This window comes from Lepisosteus platostomus, chromosome 12, assembly GCF_059453375.1.
Source record: "Lepisosteus platostomus isolate fLepPlt1 chromosome 12, fLepPlt1.hap1, whole genome shotgun sequence".
Classification (NCBI taxonomy): domain Eukaryota; kingdom Metazoa; phylum Chordata; class Actinopteri; order Semionotiformes; family Lepisosteidae; genus Lepisosteus; species Lepisosteus platostomus.
This window is the reverse complement of record NC_142622.1, coordinates 17,295,048-17,314,418: the sequence shown is the minus strand read 5'-3', so window position 1 is coordinate 17,314,418 and position 19,371 is coordinate 17,295,048. Positions and strand designations below refer to the sequence as shown.

The 19,371-nt window shown below is 38.3% G+C and overlaps 3 protein-coding genes across 6 annotated transcripts in view; 2 read left to right on the top strand and 1 right to left on the bottom strand.

Moving 5' to 3' along the window:
* The window catches only part of plekhg4b (pleckstrin homology domain containing, family G (with RhoGef domain) member 4B), a 43,130-nt gene extending 40,679 nt beyond the window's left edge, over window positions 1-2,451 (top strand). For 2 of the 3 annotated variants that reach the window (XM_088601212.1, XM_088601211.1), the window contains one exon: window positions 1,949-2,451. In XM_088601212.1, coding sequence (XP_088457338.1) covers window positions 1,949-1,980 — 32 coding nt within the window. In that variant the 3' untranslated portion in view covers window positions 1,981-2,451. Of the gene's footprint in view, window positions 1-1,026; window positions 1,090-1,948 lie in introns of all 3 variants that reach the window. The other variant, XM_088601209.1, reaches the window with a different exon arrangement.
* A 154-nt stretch (window positions 2,452-2,605) lies between these two features.
* lrrc14b (leucine rich repeat containing 14B) lies at window positions 2,606-8,143 on the top strand. The gene is made up of 2 exons (XM_088601213.1): window positions 2,606-4,690; window positions 5,552-8,143. The coding sequence occupies exons 1-2, from the start codon at window positions 3,786-3,788 to the stop codon at window positions 6,201-6,203; spliced, it is 1,557 nt and encodes a 518-aa protein (XP_088457339.1). The 5' UTR covers window positions 2,606-3,785; the 3' UTR covers window positions 6,204-8,143.
* Window positions 8,144-8,534: 391 nt separating this feature from the next.
* On the bottom strand, window positions 8,535-17,951 carry LOC148651203 (uncharacterized). Of its 2 annotated transcripts, XM_088601215.1 has the most exons (8): window positions 17,711-17,951; window positions 15,940-16,119; window positions 15,212-15,322; window positions 14,403-14,459; window positions 13,040-13,147; window positions 10,366-10,484; window positions 9,604-9,649; window positions 8,535-9,226 (listed from the first exon to the last, which is right to left on the bottom strand). In XM_088601215.1, coding segments are annotated over exons 2-7 (558 nt in total). In that variant the 5' UTR covers window positions 16,102-16,119; window positions 17,711-17,951; the 3' UTR covers window positions 8,535-9,226; window positions 9,604-9,648. The 2 variants fall into 2 exon arrangements, with proteins under 2 accessions (XP_088457341.1, XP_088457340.1); XM_088601214.1 differs by lacking the exon at window positions 9,604-9,649 and having other exon boundaries at window positions 17,711-17,945.
* Between the last annotated feature and the right edge of the window lie 1,420 nt (window positions 17,952-19,371).

The following is a 19,371-nucleotide window of genomic DNA, read 5'->3' as shown; positions in this document are numbered from 1 at the left end:
TGGATATAAGAATGAGATTCTATAACCCCTTCATCTTTAATACTTTATTAAGTTCTTCTGGTTAATACAGCTATTTATGCTATAACGCAATAGTTGTGTTCCTGGAAATCACCAAGAGGATAATATAATACTTAAACATAATAGCAATTTTATAGAAACCATTGGTTCAATGGGAATCAAAGGTATGTTTTCTATAGTAATTGGTCATATTTTAAGTTTGAATGTGTCACGAATGCATAATATGTGTTTTTTGTGATCATTAAAAAAAAGAGAAAAGATAGTTCAATAATGACAAAATTCCTCATTGGATGAAGGAGAGGCAACATTTTTCCTAAAAAACATTTTGAACAATGCTCTCTTCTAAACCCAGTAGCAAAAAATGATATCATATGTTCTTGCATTTCTCTCATATCACTTTATAACCTCAAGCTTTTGTTTCAGAGTAATTGTTTCCTTTTCTTTTCAGTTTTTCCACATGCATTAGCTTCATACTCTTGCCATTCATTATAACAGCAATGTTCTTATAAATGTTTTCGAAGAATGAAAATATAGTGGCTGAACGCTGATACACAACTTTGTTGCTGCACTGAGGCTGCCGCACAATCTACTCTACTCGTGTGACTGATTCCAGTATACTTGAGTGGTATTATAGACAACATGGACCCACTTTATGGGAAAAATGTTCCCTAATCGATCAATCATTTTACAGTCAATTCATGTTATGGAAACTTAAGTTATTGCAGAAATGACTCTTCATTTACTACTGTAGGATAACAATTTAAAATCCCAAAGAATCTCATTAATACAGGTTGATGTAGTTTATTGATTCAAGTAACTAACATGCTATTTCATTGTTGTGCATTAGCAGCTAGACCAGAGGTTCCCCAATGTTGGGGGTGGGGACCCCCACACCTGCTGGTTTTCATTCCAACAGAGCTCTCGGTTACTTTATTGAACCTCTAAGTGACCCCCTAATAAGACAGCTACTGGCCCTAACTTGTTTATCTCCTCGCCTTTTTTTGCCAGAGCAAGACTTCTCATATTACAATAGGCCTCTCTACAGTGGTCTGACTGAAAGGTTTTGGCTCAGTAAGTAATTGGTTTCATCAGCTTTTCTCTTTCTTCTGAGCCTCACTAATGGCCAAAGGACACAACTCCATTCAAAATACTAATTGGTGCACTTGACATGCTTTCATCGGCTATGGCTGCCTTCTGCATGACTTTGTTAACGAAGGGGTTTTATTCTGGTAAAGGGGAGCTAGTGATGTACAAGTCACACCACTTTTAAAACATTTATCTCTTCTTATGTTGTTATTAATGTTTTATGAAACTGTCATGTGGAAACCATTCATAGTGAGGTTAATGCCAAGACTGTGTAGCATGGATTTCAAAACAATTGTGGAAAAGTTATCTCTGTGATGGCTGTATGCTGTTTACCCGTGGTATTAAAATTACAAACTGTTAAAGAAAAATAAAAAACAGAATTGTGCAAGAAGTACTCATTTTAAATACAAGTATACACCAATAATGGGAAATGTATGATATAATGTGAACAATAGCTCAGTGTGGGAGAATGTAGACTTGTCCCCTTGTTCGTGTTGTATTCACACATTTAATCTCATTGCTCAATTGTTTTTCCCCTTATATCTGCTGTGTGGGCTTCTGAGCACCTCTTACTGTAGAGGCTTTTGTACAGGACACTGGATGAGTCCTACAGTCCTAATGATTGCTAGCTTAAATCCATTAGTCTGTGGTCTCATTGACTGTGTCAGGAGACCCTGGAAGTGGCAAAAAATCCTTGTTGTTCTACAGCAACACCCTCACTTCCTCCAGGTGGTTTTAGTAATATCTGTAATTGGTTTTATATGGGTTAATTGACAAGTTTTCAGTTGCCTTTGTGAGATCACCATTTCTGAAATGTAATGCATTAAATCTTTTACTTTCACAGTTATGAAAAGCACCTGTGATGGTTCCTCGTGACGAATAGGAAATTCACAGCTTGAACATGTCAAGAACCACCAAGCTAAAGCTCTTTCCTAGTGGGATTTCTAACATATTGGACTGAAAGACACGTGCAGTGCACATCTTAAAAAATAATAAGAAATGTAAAATTGTTATTATTGTTGTTGTTGAGACTGGTGAACATTTTAAAGAAGATTATTAACTATATTTTGACATTTTTAATTCTGTTATAAATTAAGAATCTAATTTCTATCTCCTACTAAAAACAACCTTCTGGTACGTTATGAAAACTGTATATTGACTTAGTTGCCTAGGTCTTTATTATTGTTCATATATGTGTTTTTTTATCTCTTTTATAAGGAAACAGAAATAGCACAGGACATATTTTTGCATTATGATTAGTTGACAGCTTTGCAACTAATCCAATAATCCTGCAGCAGAAACTGTATCGTTTATCTGTACAGTGTATTAAATAATATTTAAAAAGGTCTCAAGGTGTGTATTAATGTTGCCAAAGCCTCAAAGAGAAGCAGATAATACAAGGAATATTGGTAGATATGTTTGTTCTAATTTGTAAGGCTTCATAGCAGATGTTTTCTCACTTTCACATTTTATATGACTAGAATTGCATGCTGCTGTGTGTTTATAATAATTATAATAATTGCTAACACTTATATAGCACTCTTCTGGACACTCCACTCAAAGCGCTTTACAGGTAATGGGGACTCCCCTCCACCACCACCATAGTGCGCCAGAACGCTCACCACACATCAACTATCAGTGGGGAGGAGAGCAGAGTAATGAAGCCAATTCATAGATGAGGATTATTAGGAAGCCATGATTGGTAAGGGCCAATTGGAAATTTGGCCAGGACGCCTGGTTTACACCCCTACTTTTTTTGGGAAACGCCCTGGGATTTTTAATGACCACAGAGAGTCAGGACCTCGGTTTTACGTCTCATCTGAAGGACAGCGCCTTTTTACAGTATAGTGTCCCCGTCACTATACTGGGGCATTAGGACCCACATGGACTGCAGGGTGAGCGCCACCTGCTGGCCCCACTAACACCTCTTCTAGCAGCAACCTTAGTTTTTCCCAGGAGGTCTCCCATCCAGGTACTGACCAGGCTCACACCTGCTTAGCTTCAGTGGGTGGCCAGTTGTGAGTTGCAGAGTTTATTCATTACATGAAATCACATGAAAATGCACCACTTTACGTGGCATTGTGGCACAGTGGTTAGAATTGTGGCCTGGCCCTGGGTTCAATTCTCAGGGTAATAGTTAGTGTGTAGTTTGTATGTTCTCCCTGTGCTCATGTTGGTCTCCTCCAGGTGCTCCGGTTTCCTCCCACATTCCAAAGACCTACTGGTAGGTTCATTGGCTTCTGGGAAAACTGACCCAAGTGTGAGTGTGTGTGTTTGTGTATGTGCGTGCCCCGTGATGCACTGGCATCCCATCCGGAGTGTATCCTGCCTTGTGCCAGTAGCTTGCCATGTAAGCCTCTAATGTCCACTATGGTCCTGTGCTGGATGAAATAGTTAAAAACAAGCTGTCACAGCTGTCACATTTTATTATATACAGAATGACTGACTTCCAGAGCAATTAGAGAGAGGGTCTCTTTGCACTTCACAGGAAGGTCTCAGTGTCACCATTACGAAGAGTCAGAAATAGAACTCTAACATGTGATCCCTAGTCTGAAATCCTGACACTTAACAGTTTCTAAAAATAATCACACTGCTCCAGGCAATGTGCAGTTAGCTAGCAGCTGATCTGTACTCTCTACATGCAATAGATGCAAATAGAGTCACATGGACTGTGGTAAACAATGAAGACCTTAAAATTTCTCTCCGCAGTGAGTTTTGTGCAGAACAGCCAAAATGCCCAGCAGAACCTGCAGTGCATCTCTCACAATCTGTATGGACTACTTTTCAAAGCTAGTTATTTGGAAGAGAAGGCTGATGTCATTCACGATCTTGTTCAGAACTGGCCCTTGACGGAGCTGAATCTAGGAAAACTCCTGGGAAAAACCGTGGATTGCGAAGAGGATTTAACGGGCTGGACCTGCCGTGGTTGCCTGGAAGCCTGTCTGAATGGCTTGAAAGACTATGTTCTTGGCAGTTCTACTACTTATGCTAAGATACTCCGTTCAGTGGACCTCACTGGAATAAAGGATGTCGAACACCAGTTTTGTAAGTGCAAAACATCTTTGGGGAAATGGGCTCGAACGGAGATGGTAGCCAGAATCTGTTATGATTTACTTGTGGCATTGCAGTCTGAGAAAATTCATCTATCAGTGTTTGACATTTCCATTGACATTGCAATGTACATATTTGTGACCAGTCGGAGTTATGAGATTGTGGTACAAGCCCTCTTACTGAGGTGCCACTGTCCCTTGAAGATAAGATGTGTGGGCTTCAGGGCAGACAGCCTGGCTTTGACAAAACTGTTTTACATCATCAAACTTGTTGAGCCCCTTTCGTTGCAGAAGCTCGAGATCGTTCACAATGTCCCCTTAGAAATGACGCACGTGGAGGTGCTACTCTCACATGTTTCATTTTCGAAACTGAGATCGCTGACTCTTCCAGCCAAGACATTTGATGTTCGCAGGATGGGACCCAATGACGAGGGCGTCTTATCCCATATCGGGGAGCTACTGAGTCATCTCACTCATCTCGTTGAGCTGCAAATTGCGTTTTCAACACTCACTGGTCGAATTCGGAAACTGCTTAGGTAAGATCCCGACTTTCACCTGTTTTCCTTTCTTGATAGTACTGGTATTTCTCATCATTTCGACACTCCAACGAAAACACAGGATAAGCAATGCAGCCCAGAGAGTCCAGATTTAAACAATGATATAAATGCTGATGTAATAGGAGTAAAGACAGACTTTTACAGCTGTAATCCAGGCAATGAAGCAACCATACAAACTGTGACGTTTTCTCTCTGTTTGCCATGTAATTAAAGCCATTTGAAATTCAGTCAAATCAAAATAAACTTCTTCTGATACTATGCTTCCCATACTAGGTGTATGTGAAGTCCTGAGTCCATTAAGGTAACTCATAGATATCCCCACCAAGCAAGTCTCTTTAATGCTTTGGAAATCCATACTGAGAAATCAATCTGATTGTTAAACAGTTATTTCTAATTGAAGTTTCATTATGTTGTTAAAACATCCAAAACATCTGCAGTATGAACATACGCATGTTCCTGCTTATGACAGAAATGGGAGATGCGAGTTGGGAAAAAAAACAGCGATACAATAATAAGATAATTAGTGTAGAATCCAAATCTTCTTTAACATGATTGAGTCCATGGGCATGTCATAAATTTATTGTGACTGTGAATGCTTTATCCGCTGCAGCTGGGTCTTGAAATTTAACATAGCCTATTATTAAAATAACTCCAGCCAATTGAAGGTCAAGCATAAGCTCTGTTAAAACTGAAGTCTTAAAAAACGGCATTAGTTGAGTTATAGTGAATTGCTAAAATACAGCTTATGAGGTTCACAATGCACAGACATAATTACATACTGCTACAAAAGAAAAATGTACTTTAACATAAAGCATTGGTTTGATGCTTGGTTTTTTCCAGCCCGCTCAACACACCACTTCAGTTGCTGGAGGTCGCCAGCTGTGGGCTGAACCACGCGGACATGGCTTACCTGGCCAACAGCATTCATGCCGAAAACCTGGAGAGCCTGGACCTCAGTGGCCACGATGTCACAAGTCTCTTCCCCTCCACTTTCTTCAAGCTCCTGATCCGCGCCTCTCTCACCCTGAAGAGCCTCACTCTGGAGGAGTGCAACATCGAGGACAGCCACGTCAACATGATGATACAGGCCCTGCTGCCGTGCAGGAAGCTGAGGGAGTTCAAGTTCCTGGGTAACCCTCTGAGCTCTCGGGCACTGAGACACCTCTTCACCGTGTTCCCTGATTTCCCTGTCCTCAGATACATTGAGTTCCCGGTGCCTAGGGACTGCTATCCTGACAGTGTGGCCTACCCGCTGGATGAGGCCTCACTGGTTAGATATGATAAAAGGAAGTACGAGGAAATCAGAGCGGAGCTTCTGTTCATTTTGCTCCAGGCAAACCGTGACGACATTGTGGCAAGTACACCCCTTTTCGGCACGTTTGACCCGGATATTCACGAGACGAGCAGTGAGCTTGGGGTTTTCATGCTGCAGTCCTTCCGGGATGCACTCACCCACTTCATGGAGAGCATTTCGCCGCCGGCTGAGGAATGAAGAAAGAATAATAGGAAGTTCCCAGACCTTGGTTTAGACCAAAGGCCCCCCTGTTTTTGTCTCTTTATAGTAGCAGCCCGGGTAGAGGTGGGAGACGTTATTCAACTGGTCCAGTTAAGCCAGTAACGAACTGGTTCAGATCGTTCAGAGCTGAGTTGAGGTGAAAACACGCAGACACACCAGCACTCCAGGACACGGATCGGACATCCCTGTGTTAGAGGCTCACAATACGCATTTCTGACGGCAGGTCTTCAGATGTAAAAGTGAAAAAGACTATTGCATAAAAACATTGGCATTACACATTTTTGAAAACAGTAACATTTTGTATGCACTGATGACATTATTTGCTACTGCTTTTTTTTGTATAATGTTTGTGCAAAGTTTCTGTTACATCATGAAATGTTCCATTCATAAAAACCCTATCATACACCTGGGCCAACTGGCACATTGGCATGGGGACTCCGTGCAGACTTGCTTGGGCTGTATCTCCCAGCCCCCATTGATTTTTCAGTCAGGCACACCCCACATGAGCTCCTTCTTTAATTCCCTGTCTGTTCAGTTTCCGACACTGAGCCAACACTCAAGCGTTTTTCTTTTTTTCATCGCGGTAAGAGCGCTGAGTAGACCGGGAATCCTTTTTCCCTCCTACCGTCGTTCCCTAAGGCTGCATTTATTCTCCTCCCCAGGATGTCCACCTCAGACACGAAGGGAAACTTCGCTTCCCCCCCCATTCCTCCGAGTCCCGCTGAGCTCCTGCACTTGGAGCTCGGCTTGCCATTCATCAGCGTCCCTGTACGTCAGGGACAGGATCATAACCTCCTGTGCTTCTGTTATTATTTGAGACACTTTAAATCAAAGCTTTATCTTCACTGTTGAAAGGAACAGTTTTTTAGAACAGGAGTCTAAAGCTCAATTCCTGGAGGACTGAGTGTCTTCTGGCTATTATTCCAGCCAGAGCAGTCAATTAAACACTTAACCTAATCATTTTCTTGGACATATACAAAATTTGTCTTAAGGTATTTCGCAACCTATTGCATTCATCAACTTCATTAAATGTTACCTATAAAACACCTCAGAGCCTGTTTCACCAACCACATATCAGAGAAATGGAGTGGTACAAATCCCAGCAGACACTAGGCCCTGTTAGCCTTTGGCCTTTTTTCTTGGCATTTGCCTTTTTTCTTGACATTTGTAACAGCCATAATATAATAATCACTTAAGACAAAAATAAGCGTGTTACAGTATAGTTCTGGGAGGCAAGTACTGTATTACATTAAGTGATTAGTACATCTAGGCAAAAACTTCATGGAGTATTTTTATAGGATTGAACAATTATTACATGAATGGCAACATTTCAATCATATAGTAACAGAATCTGAGCATGTTAGGAAGGCTTATTTCTTTGTTAATTCAGGCTTTGGAATTGATATAGTTTATTATTTATCAAACAGAAAAGGAAGAAATATGATTTAATGAGCTTTTGGTTTGATCTGTGTAAGTCTATGTAATCAACAACAAAACTACGGTGATATGTCCAGAGGAGGTGTCTCTGTCAGACTGTCTGAAGACACTTGCTAAGCATTTTTTAATGCTTAAAACTAAGGCATCTACATTGCTATAAAAGGGATGGAATATTATACGTTTTAGTTACCCTATTTTGCATACTTTCCATTGTAGCCATTTCATTAGGTCAAAGAAATTGAACATAATAATTCAAAACATTTGGCAAACCTCTGAACTTAGCCTCTCCTGTATTTCTCTTGTAACAGAGCATGTATTGTATGCTCCTTGGCCACCCATGTTTTGAGAAAAAATGCTTTTGTTGTTGTTTTACTTGCTATATTATGTCAATTGTATTTTGTGGTGAAATGGGGAAAGAGACATGATACTGAAGTCTTCTGGATTAAACTGCCCTCATTAAAAAAGAAAAACCCAAAGAAGGACCATTTTTTCCTCCTCTAAGGTATTTGTTTCTTTGATTTGATTGTGTTAGTCTAAACCTTCAGCAAAAAAAATAGCCTAGTCATTTATCAGAGCTCAAAATGTTTGTTTTTTTTACATTTATGAAGTATGGTACCTTAGAATTTGGAATTTCAGCACCACCAGCTCTGTAACCTTCAGAGTGAAAACAATTAGAAAAACACTGATTAACACATTATCCAGGTGGTGCTACATATTTGTGGTGGTGATGGGGATTATCTGGGCATTACCTGTAAAGCAGATTGAGTTTAGTGTCCAAAAAAAGATCTTTATAAATGTAAGGATTTCTTTCTTTCTTAAATACAAAGAATAAATTGAGAAAGATGTATAAACTGAGGTTGGAAATAGGAATCAGAAACAAATTCAATAATTTTATTTGTAGCAGTTAGTACAGCAAAAAATACAGTGGTTGATATACCAAGCACTGAGCACTCAAATTAAGCAAAGTATTTAACTACAATGATTTTAAGTTGGCGTCATTCTGGAGCCAGGATCTCTTGGGAATGAAATCTTAACTGATCTAGGTTGTTATCCCAAGCCTAACTATTTGTGACTTGATTTGTAATTGAAAAAAAGTGAATCAATTGGGGGAAAGTGAGTATATAATAAAAACTATAATATAGTTTCCAAAATCACAACAAAACAATTTTTATATTCAACATATTTGTCAAATGCCTTAATGTGTCTCCAACACAAACTAGGCCCATTCATCATATTTTCAAAGCCAATGACTCCCTTAAATGGCTTAGTCTTCTTTTTGTTTTATAAAAACAATTATAATTTACACACACTGAATACATCATCTCTCTTTGTAAAAGTCTGAAGGAACATTTATAAAAAATATTAATGGCAGCTTAAAGAAAGAGACCTTCTACTGCATTTGCTTTCTTTAATACAAACCCCTTTTAACAGTCTGAAGCTTTCTGACAATTCAGAGTTCGATGACCAAATGTGCTGAAGTTCAAAGATGCAGGGTGAGCTTCTGTGTAAGGAATCCTTCAAAAGTCACAGAGAATGCAAAAATATTCTACAGCCAAGAGTCTCTGGAGAAAGAGATTCAGCAAAATGTTAGTTTTGTGTATTTACATCTGCAACAGAACCTTTTACCTCTTTACAGTCTGCAATTCTATGCAAACTCTACACAGAAGGTGCCCCAGGCACTCACTGCCACCCCACCACACTGACGACATTAAAGCCTATTTAATTATTTCTAACACTAATTCAAACTCAGGATTGTACAGATACTGACAAGAGATTAAAATACATAAATAAAATCAGATCTCACACCAATCTGAACACTTTTATGGACGTATCTCCTCACAGTATGGTAGCAATAAGTAATAAATCAGGCTGCACAATTAATGAGACAAAGTATTAATTTTCAATGATTTACAAGCACAAATATACAGCATCTACTCACATTATGTGCAGCTATTTATAGAACTGTGAATACCAGTCCCTGTCTTCTATAGAAAACAAAGGAAACAGAACTCAAACCTGCAGCTGAGACATGAATACTGTAGAAATCCATTTCTTATCAATTAACGGTCGTAAACAATCACAAATACTAATTAAATGAGAACCACAGTCCATCACTAAACAAATTAGGGATTTCTTTAGCCTGGTAAATATGACAATATAGGAAATAAAGATTTTCACAACTATAGGTGACCTAAAACCCCTAATTGGTCTGTTCAGTGCTTAGATTGCCTGAATGTATTTTTGTCTGTCAAAAGAGTAGCCCTCTCATGGTGCTGTTTCTCTTCAGACTTTCTCTATTTTCTGACTCTTATCTATTTACTGTATTGTCTAGTTATTTAGTCTTTTGGCCTGCTTTTCCTGTGTACCATCCCCTAGAAGAATGACTTAATAATTTATCATGATCTATTTGATCATAGATAAATATTACTAAAACTGGCTACCTGGACTTGTGGCTCAAATGGCAAAATAAAAGGACAGCTGTGCAAAAGCTCCGAATGATGCTCACTGTCTTACCTTAAAATATGAAGTACTGTGAGATTTACTTAATGATTGTTTTACCTTCTTTATACATAACAATAGCTATTTACACTGAAATCTAGCCTGAAGGTATGGAACAGAAAGTTTTGACACAACACATTTTTGCACAAGATCAGCATTTTGCACAGTTCTGCAAAGGAAAATAAGTAACACCATGACTCACCATTCTGGTGCCTTTATGTGACGAATCTGAGTGCGTGTCCAAAATGTCAACGGAGCAGTAATACACATCTCCAGCAGAGTCAAACACAGGATAACACCCTTAACTTCTGCAGAAATTTTCTGTTTAATAAAGAGTCAGTTCAATAATTCAATACAGAGCATCAAATGAAAACATTAAATTAGACTATAAATTTCAAATAAGAGCATTTGGTGTACCTCTATGAGTCAAGATGGAAACCTTGATTTTGAAATCTTAAAATTCCTCTTTTCACATATAAACAGGAAAAGTGGTTTACTCTCAACATGGCAGGCATTTTCTAAACTCATTCTCTCTGTATAGGAGGTACCCAACCTCATTCTTCAGGGCCCCTGTCCAGCATGTGTTTTTGATTACATTACAAATCCAGATTGGTAAGAACAAAGAAAAGCTTCAACTTCTCCAATTAAGCAAATAATGAGTTTAATTAGTTAATAAAGTGCTTAGGTGGAAGGAAAACCCTCTGTATCCCCCAAGTTGTTCTCCCCTGCTATGTAAAGAAATGGTGACATGGAAATTGATCTAAACCTGGGTAAAGTTCACACTTGTGGTGTGGTACTGTGATATTAGACTTTTTTGGACTATAAAGAGGGCCACTGGATGTCGAGTATCAGTTAAAGGGTTCAGCCTCCAGAGGGCGCTAGTGGCGCCTCTAGAAACAGGCAGGGCGTTGGTCTCACTGGTGTGAAGCCAGACTGACTATGTAAGATCAAGGCAGTGCTCAGTTTAGGTGGAATCAAGGGAGTTGGACGCTCGCTGGCAATATGTCAGCGTATACATCCAAAGCTCACGGGGAGCTAGAACAAACCAGCTTTCGTGGTGAGATGACGGGAGAGTTTTTGTCAGATGACAGATTCTCGCTGACGGGCCTCAAGGAGAAGCTCGCGGAGGGAGTTTTCATTAATTACCCCGGAAAGGGCAACTTACACCACAGTCCCAGTCCAGACAGCCTGATCGAGGGGAGAGTCGGACTGTCTGAGCGATAGACCCTCGGCGGTGAGGTGTCCACTAAGGGTGAGCAAGACACGGGGAACTTCAAGGGACCGGACTGTTGTGGGAAAACGTTAAACCCACGGGTCAGGAGTGAGCGGGCTAGGAGTAGGGAGACCTAGACCTAGACGATTGAGGTTGATGAGAGCAGGGGAAGCTCTCGGCGGAATATCGGCTCACAGGTAAAAAAGACTGGTGCAGAGCGAGACCGGCTAAATGCAATCGTGGGACGAGGTACTTGACACCGCTACTCTTAAAACAGGCAACTGCTTGGTTAAAACGGGAGTTAATGTAGCATATCTCCTCCACGCTCGCATACCACACATGGAGATCCGTTACAGACGAATTTTATAGATGTATGTCCGTTTTTTTTAATAGTGCATCATCTGTTTGTATTAAACTATACATAGTATCTTAGCTTTTCTCATCCCTGGTTCTATGTCTTCTGGTTTTCATTCCAACCATTATTATTGCAATAATCTTACTGAACGTTTCGTTGTTTAAAATTGTTGCTCCTGTAGCTTCTAAATAATTCTTATTGTGTATCGGTTAATGATGTGCAAACGCAGGTGAGACTGACACTAATAAATTCACTCTCATTCCAAAATTCCCTGTTTCAAAGTGAGCCCATTCGTTAAATTCCACCAAATCGCTGATATAATAAACCTGAGTGAAAAGGGAACTGAAGCCCAGTACCAGACACAGGGTACTTACTAATTTCTAACCTTGTTCTACTATTCAAGTACTGCCTTAAAATACAGGCAAACTGTTCAATTCAAGAGCCTGGTGATCCATAATAACATCAAAACTAAGATGAAATGAATCCAGAAGACACAGGGGTCCTCCAGGATCAGGTCTATATTGGTCTCTTTCTGGCAATTCCTCTCCACGTTATTCAGATCAAATGGATGAAACATCAAACAGCTCATTATGGCGGCTGAATGTTGTACCTGAAATGCACACTAGGATATAATCCAATGCTTGCATTTTCATGCCTGTATTTAACAGAGGCAGAAATTCTATCATTCCACTTTATATTGTTGTCTGGACATGTTCTTTGAGAAAAGGTTTTAAATTGTGCGGCATCACTGGTTGTGCATTAAGACTGTAGTATTGCTGTGTTGGGACGGATGTATTTTTAGAAATTAATCTTAACTAAGTAGTAAAAACTGTTTTTCTCAAGGCATAAAAAAGCACTTGGGTCTTAAAAATCGCATCAGAACGAACAGAAGCATAAGAGCAGAGGTGTATCCACAGGACATGGCAGAGATGACTATTGTCTCTAAGAAGACAGTCTTCTGGACGTCCCCAGACAGAAAAAGAAAACATACTGTAATTGCAAACATGACTCTACATGTAATACCAGCAAAACCATCCTGCATTGAATAAGGTGCCACAGAAAAGACAGTCATGTAAAGAATAAAACTGATTGGTCAAAGAAAACTGTCCCCTCCAACTACCTAACTACCAATACTGGATGTTAAGGGCTGCTGTACTGTTACAATATGTACAGTATACATAGGTACCGAAAAGAGCATTTATTTAACGTGCATTTTCAGGAGGAGGAAAGAAAACAATGCTTTACAAAAACCTCTTAGGGTTACTGACCACAAAATGAAGTTAAAATTTACATTCTTGCACTACTTACGTTTATTGAATGTACAGTGTACACGGTCCAAAAAGACAAATCAACTGAGATCACCACCATGCCAAGGCCTGCAATCAGGAAACTTCCAAAGTTCATCCTTAAACAGATCTGCAGAATATAAGAATATTAAGATGTTGCCTTTAATCTCATTGTTGAAACCAATTGAAACCAACGATTTTTTTCCATAGATGATTATTAAAGTATTTTTAAAATCAGGATTAAGCAAAAAAAAAACTAACTCAAGTTAAATACAACACTATTAATATTCAGTTCCTGTTTAGGCAGTGTAAGTTAAATACAACACTATTAATATTCAGTCCCTGTTTAGGCAGTGTATAACACATTTCAATTTCACTGAAACAAACACAGAGGTACTGTATCAGATTCAAGTAAAAACATGTGAAGGTCACTGTAGAGTGACTTCAGAAAACATAACTCAGCCCTAGGGAATATATAAAATGGCTTTGGACTAGTTAAATCTCAAATTCCAGACCATCATGCAGTCTTCACCATTGTAGGCACAACTATTACAATACAAAACTCTGAATTTAATTTAAAGATCAGGGCTTGAACTGTCATTTTCTTTTACCATAGTTGTATAGTATTGGTGAAGCAATTTAATCAACACTGCTTTCATTGCACGCAAATACAGAATCAAATCACTATTACAGAAGTGTTTTATTTACTCCTTTAACCAGCCCTGATTACCATTAATCTTGGACTACCTAGTTTCAATTTAGGTTTACCAGTCCAGAACTGATGCTAATCAAGATCCTTAATCTTCCAAACACAATTTTGTTTTAGTACTGCAAATTCTATTATTGACGAAATAAATAAATGAAATGTATTTAATTCAGGGATGTGGTACATAAGGCTTCATAATGTAATTCACTGATATTAAAGCATGTAAAGCAGTTTGTAATAATTAGGACTAATTTGAAATATGGATATGTGGAGCACATCCAGGTGGATGCTGCACATTGGTGGTGGTGGAGGGGAATCCCTATTACCTGTAAAGTGCTTTGAGTGGAGTGTCCAGAAAAGCGCTATATAAGTGTAACCAATTATTATTATTATTATTATTATTATTATTATTATTATTATTATTATTATTATTATTATTATTATTATTATTATTATTATTATTATGTGATCTACCACTTTCAATGACATTGAATCACAACTTAACATTTATTTTAATTAAAAGATATATTTTAATTATATTCTAACAGTATATTCATATACTGTATTGTTATGACAGCAGACTGTTGTGGATGCCGTATTGAAATTCAAAATTCAGTACCAACCTGTCACAACTTCATTGAAATCAGGGTCATGGTATTTATAAGTGTACAGTACTTACTGGCAGGACTCTGGGAAACATCTTTACCAGGACAGAAAATAAGCCAGAGAAGAAAAACTGGTGATATAAAAACAGAAAAGGTAAACTTCATGCATGCTATACAAGAACATCAATACACAATATTATACACAATCCACACCTCCAAGAATAGTTTTGCTGTCTACAGAAGTGAGAGATAATAAGTAGTGTGAAAACAGGCACCCTAAAGACAGCTTTCTGACTTAAGTCAGACTAGGTCCTGACTTATCTGTTGCTGCATTTGATGTCTTTCTTTTCTCTGCTAAAGTGTCAAAAATGCATACGGACTGTCTGTTAATAAACGTTTCATAAAAAAATAAAACGTTATTTATATGCAGAAAGAGCAATGACTATATTAAACAGATCGCATAGGGTACTTTTTAATAATGATCATTTGAATTTTAACAGTGTAAACTGAAGTAAAAAATCTTTTATTTTGTCCCTTTTTTTGTGGTCTTTTAAATGAAAAGTATGGTACTGTATACCTGTCTGCTTTCTCAAGAACGTGTATGTGTAGTTTTAAAGGACAAAGAACTTGGAAGACAGCACAGGAGGGTTGCTTTAAAATTCTAAAAATATTTCCCAGTGATATAAAAATTATTTTCTATTTGCCAAAAAAAGCAGCTAATTGCAAATAGTAGTAAATCGTAAGTGTGATGAGTATTATCGTAATCATAAGATAAACTCAGTGTCTACAACATGTATAACACACGATAAATGTGATAAAACGACGATCAGTTCAACGTTAATTGCTTATTACTTCACAGAAACAATCAATCACTCAAGCTTACCACAAAACCTGTGACAAAGGGCACTTTGAGTATTGTGACCAGGGAAGTTGAAGATACTGCCAGTACAATGCCCAAGCCAAAGTTCACTGTCCCGATAAGGATTTGAAGAGCCTGGAAAGAGCATGAAAGGCAGACTATACAATAGTGAAATTAAATACTACAACTTGTACAAGCTCAGTTTCTATTTTAAAAAGTAGGTGGTCAAGTGTGGGATACTGTACGCTTACCGTGTGTGTTACTATCAAAAACAAGACAGATCCTGGGAAAATGTCTTGAAATGTGGCGTGTAGCTTTCAGGACCAATTCAAAGGGCTTTGTATTTTGCACGCCACACGACTAACACCTTAAAATCTACAATCTCCATAAATAATAAAAGGTAAACCACTTCTATATATATATACGGTATATACAACGGTCATGGGTAAAAGCAGAACCAGTGTTTAAAGGTGACAGACAAGGTAAAAAATAGGGTTCATTTGTTCTTGAAACGTGTACGTTTCCTGAAGATTTTTAGTATTAATTGCATACAAGTTTGTTTCCTAGTTAGACACAGAACCCCCACGCTAATTTAAAGTGATAAAGTTTTAAGTGACACCAGGTAAAACTGGGATGTCTTTTTAACTCAACATTGAAGAAGGAGCAGTGTAGCCAGTAATTTGGGAGGCTGGTGTTAGGGGTTGGGGCGTCCTCATCCGTCTTTTACACATTCCGGAATGGAAGTTCCTTACTCCTAGTGCCGCCGGTTCTTTATTCAAAAGCATTTCCAGCGGTTGTCTCCTACTGGGAAGCATCGCAGCTGGCTCGTATCTTTTTAGGAGTGTAGTATCCCCCTCCTCTTCATCAGCAAGTTCAATCGTGTCGTCCGTTGCCGCACCAGCAAACGAGGCCATGATGAGAGAGGCTGATGACTAAAGAAAATACTTCACCAGATGCGCAAGCAGTGACTTTCGAGCGCTTGAACGCATTGTAAGCTCAGTGTCATGACAAAACAAACCTGTAGAGGTTATTGTGCCATACTCTGAGGTAAAGCACACCTACGCATACTGTATATGCCCTGAAACGCAATAACTAAAACTATGAACGACTTGCTGTTCACCCCTGCACGCATTACAATTGTTTTCATGCTTCCTAGCAATCAGGTTTTTTTTTTTTTGTTAAGTAATGGTCGTTTTTCCGAAGACGAAAACAAAAACTAGATCATAAAACACCATTTTGCCGATTCCTTCGGTGATTTTCATTTTACAAGGCTCAATCATAAATTGAAAAGGAGGCAAGGAAGCTGTTTTGTCTCATAAACCTCATTTCCCCTGTCAGAAATTTCTGTTCGCAATTCTGAGATCTGAATTGCTACAGATTAAAACAAAATTCCCTTACAGGGTGTGTTAACCTGATCACAAACACCCCACACCTGTTAGCGAGGCTACTGCATCAGTTACAACAGGCTCGGTATCACTCGGACGACAGCCTTAATAATAATAATAATAATAATAATAATAATAATAATAATAATACGCATTCATCGTATGTTCTACGTGAACTGAAATAAATGGTTTTATTCTTTCCCATATCTCCTGATTCTTTGAGATGGTTTTATCCTTTACATCAGAACAAATATTAAATTCTATGTTCTGCTTTTCTGTTTTCACGTGCGGCTATTTACTCTTTTCTCGTTTTAGTCACATATTTTGTGTCATTGTTGTTTTAATGGGCCTTATTACCTTTCTATAAGGAAAGCGTTACATCACTGAACGTCCTATTGTACTTATGTATTTCACTTTATTGTAATGAGTCCCACAGCTAAAGACTAGAGATTGTTCTATGGTGTCAGGGTCTCGGAGTTTTAGCCCCGTATGAAGAAAAACACAGACTTGGGTTTAGAAAAAAACTTTTTGTAACACTTCAACTTTATAACATTACTTCTGAGCTACAGTGATAACAAATGACATTATACATTTTTATCTTACATACACAATTAAAATCCGACTGTACAGCGCTAATGCACTACTTGTGTTGTGTTTGAAGTTTCCAATAAATTATATTTCGTGAAAAAAATCATCATTGATACTTGTCGGTGTCAATTATCATTTTTCATTGTCTAGCTTGTTCTGCGGCAGGTTGTATGCGGAGCCAGGATTGCAACGTAGGACACGAACATTTCTAAACCGCTTGCAATACACAACAGAAAAAAGCTTAATTTACCCTCTGCATTCTCCAAGTTTAAAAAAGTACATTTCGACAGTTATAAAACTGCTAACATTTTAAATAATACGAATTAATAGGGATTAAATCTAAATGAGCGCACGTTGAAAACTACCGCGGTCTATTGTGCGCTTTGAGCGAAAAGAAAATTGAAAATGTGAAAAAATATATAAAACTTATCTTCGCTTTTGTCTAGCAAAATCGACCGGAAAAAAAATCAAACTCTTATCTGTCAAAGTCTTGAATTATGTTTAAAATTACGTAATTGCGCCCAAAACGTGAGTTTTCTTAGAAACTTACTGCAATTGCTGATCTTTTCCACAGCACCACTGCTTCGCTGTCCAGTTGTACTGAAATGACATTATGGCCCCAATCTCTTCTGATTTCCTCTCTACCCACTTCCTCGACTATTCTAGAAGCTCTAAAGGCAGAAAACGTTCTGTGGTTTAGGCCATATACCTGTAATTAGAAGAACAGCAGCCAGCACTGTTTCTAAATGTCGTGTGCTGTCTGAAAGAAAAGCTAATGGGATCTATTTAAAAAAAAGTTGGTGCTGAAATTAGTAAGTACTGTGCCGTGATGGATATCAAATGTTGAGATGAATATTAAAGAGTTGTGAGAGTCAGGAACGAGGTTCAGCGACATTGTCGAATCTAACACCCCCTTCTTCAAGAAATACCTTATGATGAGATCCTCCAATGAGCTAGTAACCAAACTAACTTGTAAATGTATTTTAATTTGAGAACGAGACAAGTAATTTTCTGGATAGCGACTGTGAGGCAGGCTTATCCCCCCTAATACATTTTAGACCAGATATCCCTTAATTCAAGACACTAAAAAAAACGTAGTGGGGGACTGGGAGATTAATTATCGGGTTTAAATACATTTTTGTCTATTTTGTCCCTGCCAATTTAGGAAACTTATTTTGATCAAATTAAAAACTTAAGTTTTAAACTTAATTTAAAAAACTAAAAGTGCAACCCATGAGGAATATTCTTTGCTGAAAATGTAAATGTTGATTTGCTGATCTCAGAACAACATAAACTATCACTAAGTGAATAAGAAATGATTACATTTTCTTTCAAGAATATTACATTAATTACGTGGTAAAGTAAATATACTGTATACTGTACGTGTGATTAGGAATCAAGTCTATATTAGGACACAGTGATATTTTTCAAGTGCTCATATAAATAGCATGATCTTAGTCAGTCTCCTCTTATTAGTGATGAGTCTCATCCTTTTCACAGTTTATTGTACTGTTATCAACGTTCGGGAATCATCAGATTAGGCTGTGTAAAATTAACATTCTACGCAGATTGACAGAATTAATAAATGTCCCACAAATATCGTATTAGCCTGCGCTCAACGGTCCTATTATATTATTAACTACAACAATAAAGAGCCACATGTTTGACAAGTCAGAAATCGATAAGCGCGATCCTAGCAGAAAAAAAAACGTATTTCATGAAGAACAAAGATGCAAAGAGCGCAGTTCTTGTGCTCTCTGATGTGTACAGCGGTTGATTCACTTAACAGATTCACTTTGATGAGGCAGAGAGGAACTAAATACCTGCAGAACGGTTTAAAGTTTCTCAGGGCGGGTAGAATACAATCATCAGTCGTTTTAATGATCCGCACAACTCTAAAAAAATAATCTAACAGAATCGTGAAACCATAAAATTAATTACCGTAAGAGGTGAATTGTAAGAACGAGGTTAAAATGAATGAGCTTTGTTGAGGTTTGAACAGGAAGGCACGTTATTGCATCGGTGAACCGTTAACTTCCAACACACCAGCTCTTCACTTATACAGTCTTTGGACTCGCTTTCTTCCAGTTCCCGACACGAGTCTGTACTTTCTGCTCGAAGACTGTGGAATGATCTTCCAGCTCATATGAGACATACTGTACCATGTCAGTCAGCACTTTCGAATACTTTCGAGCCTAAAAACTCACTTCT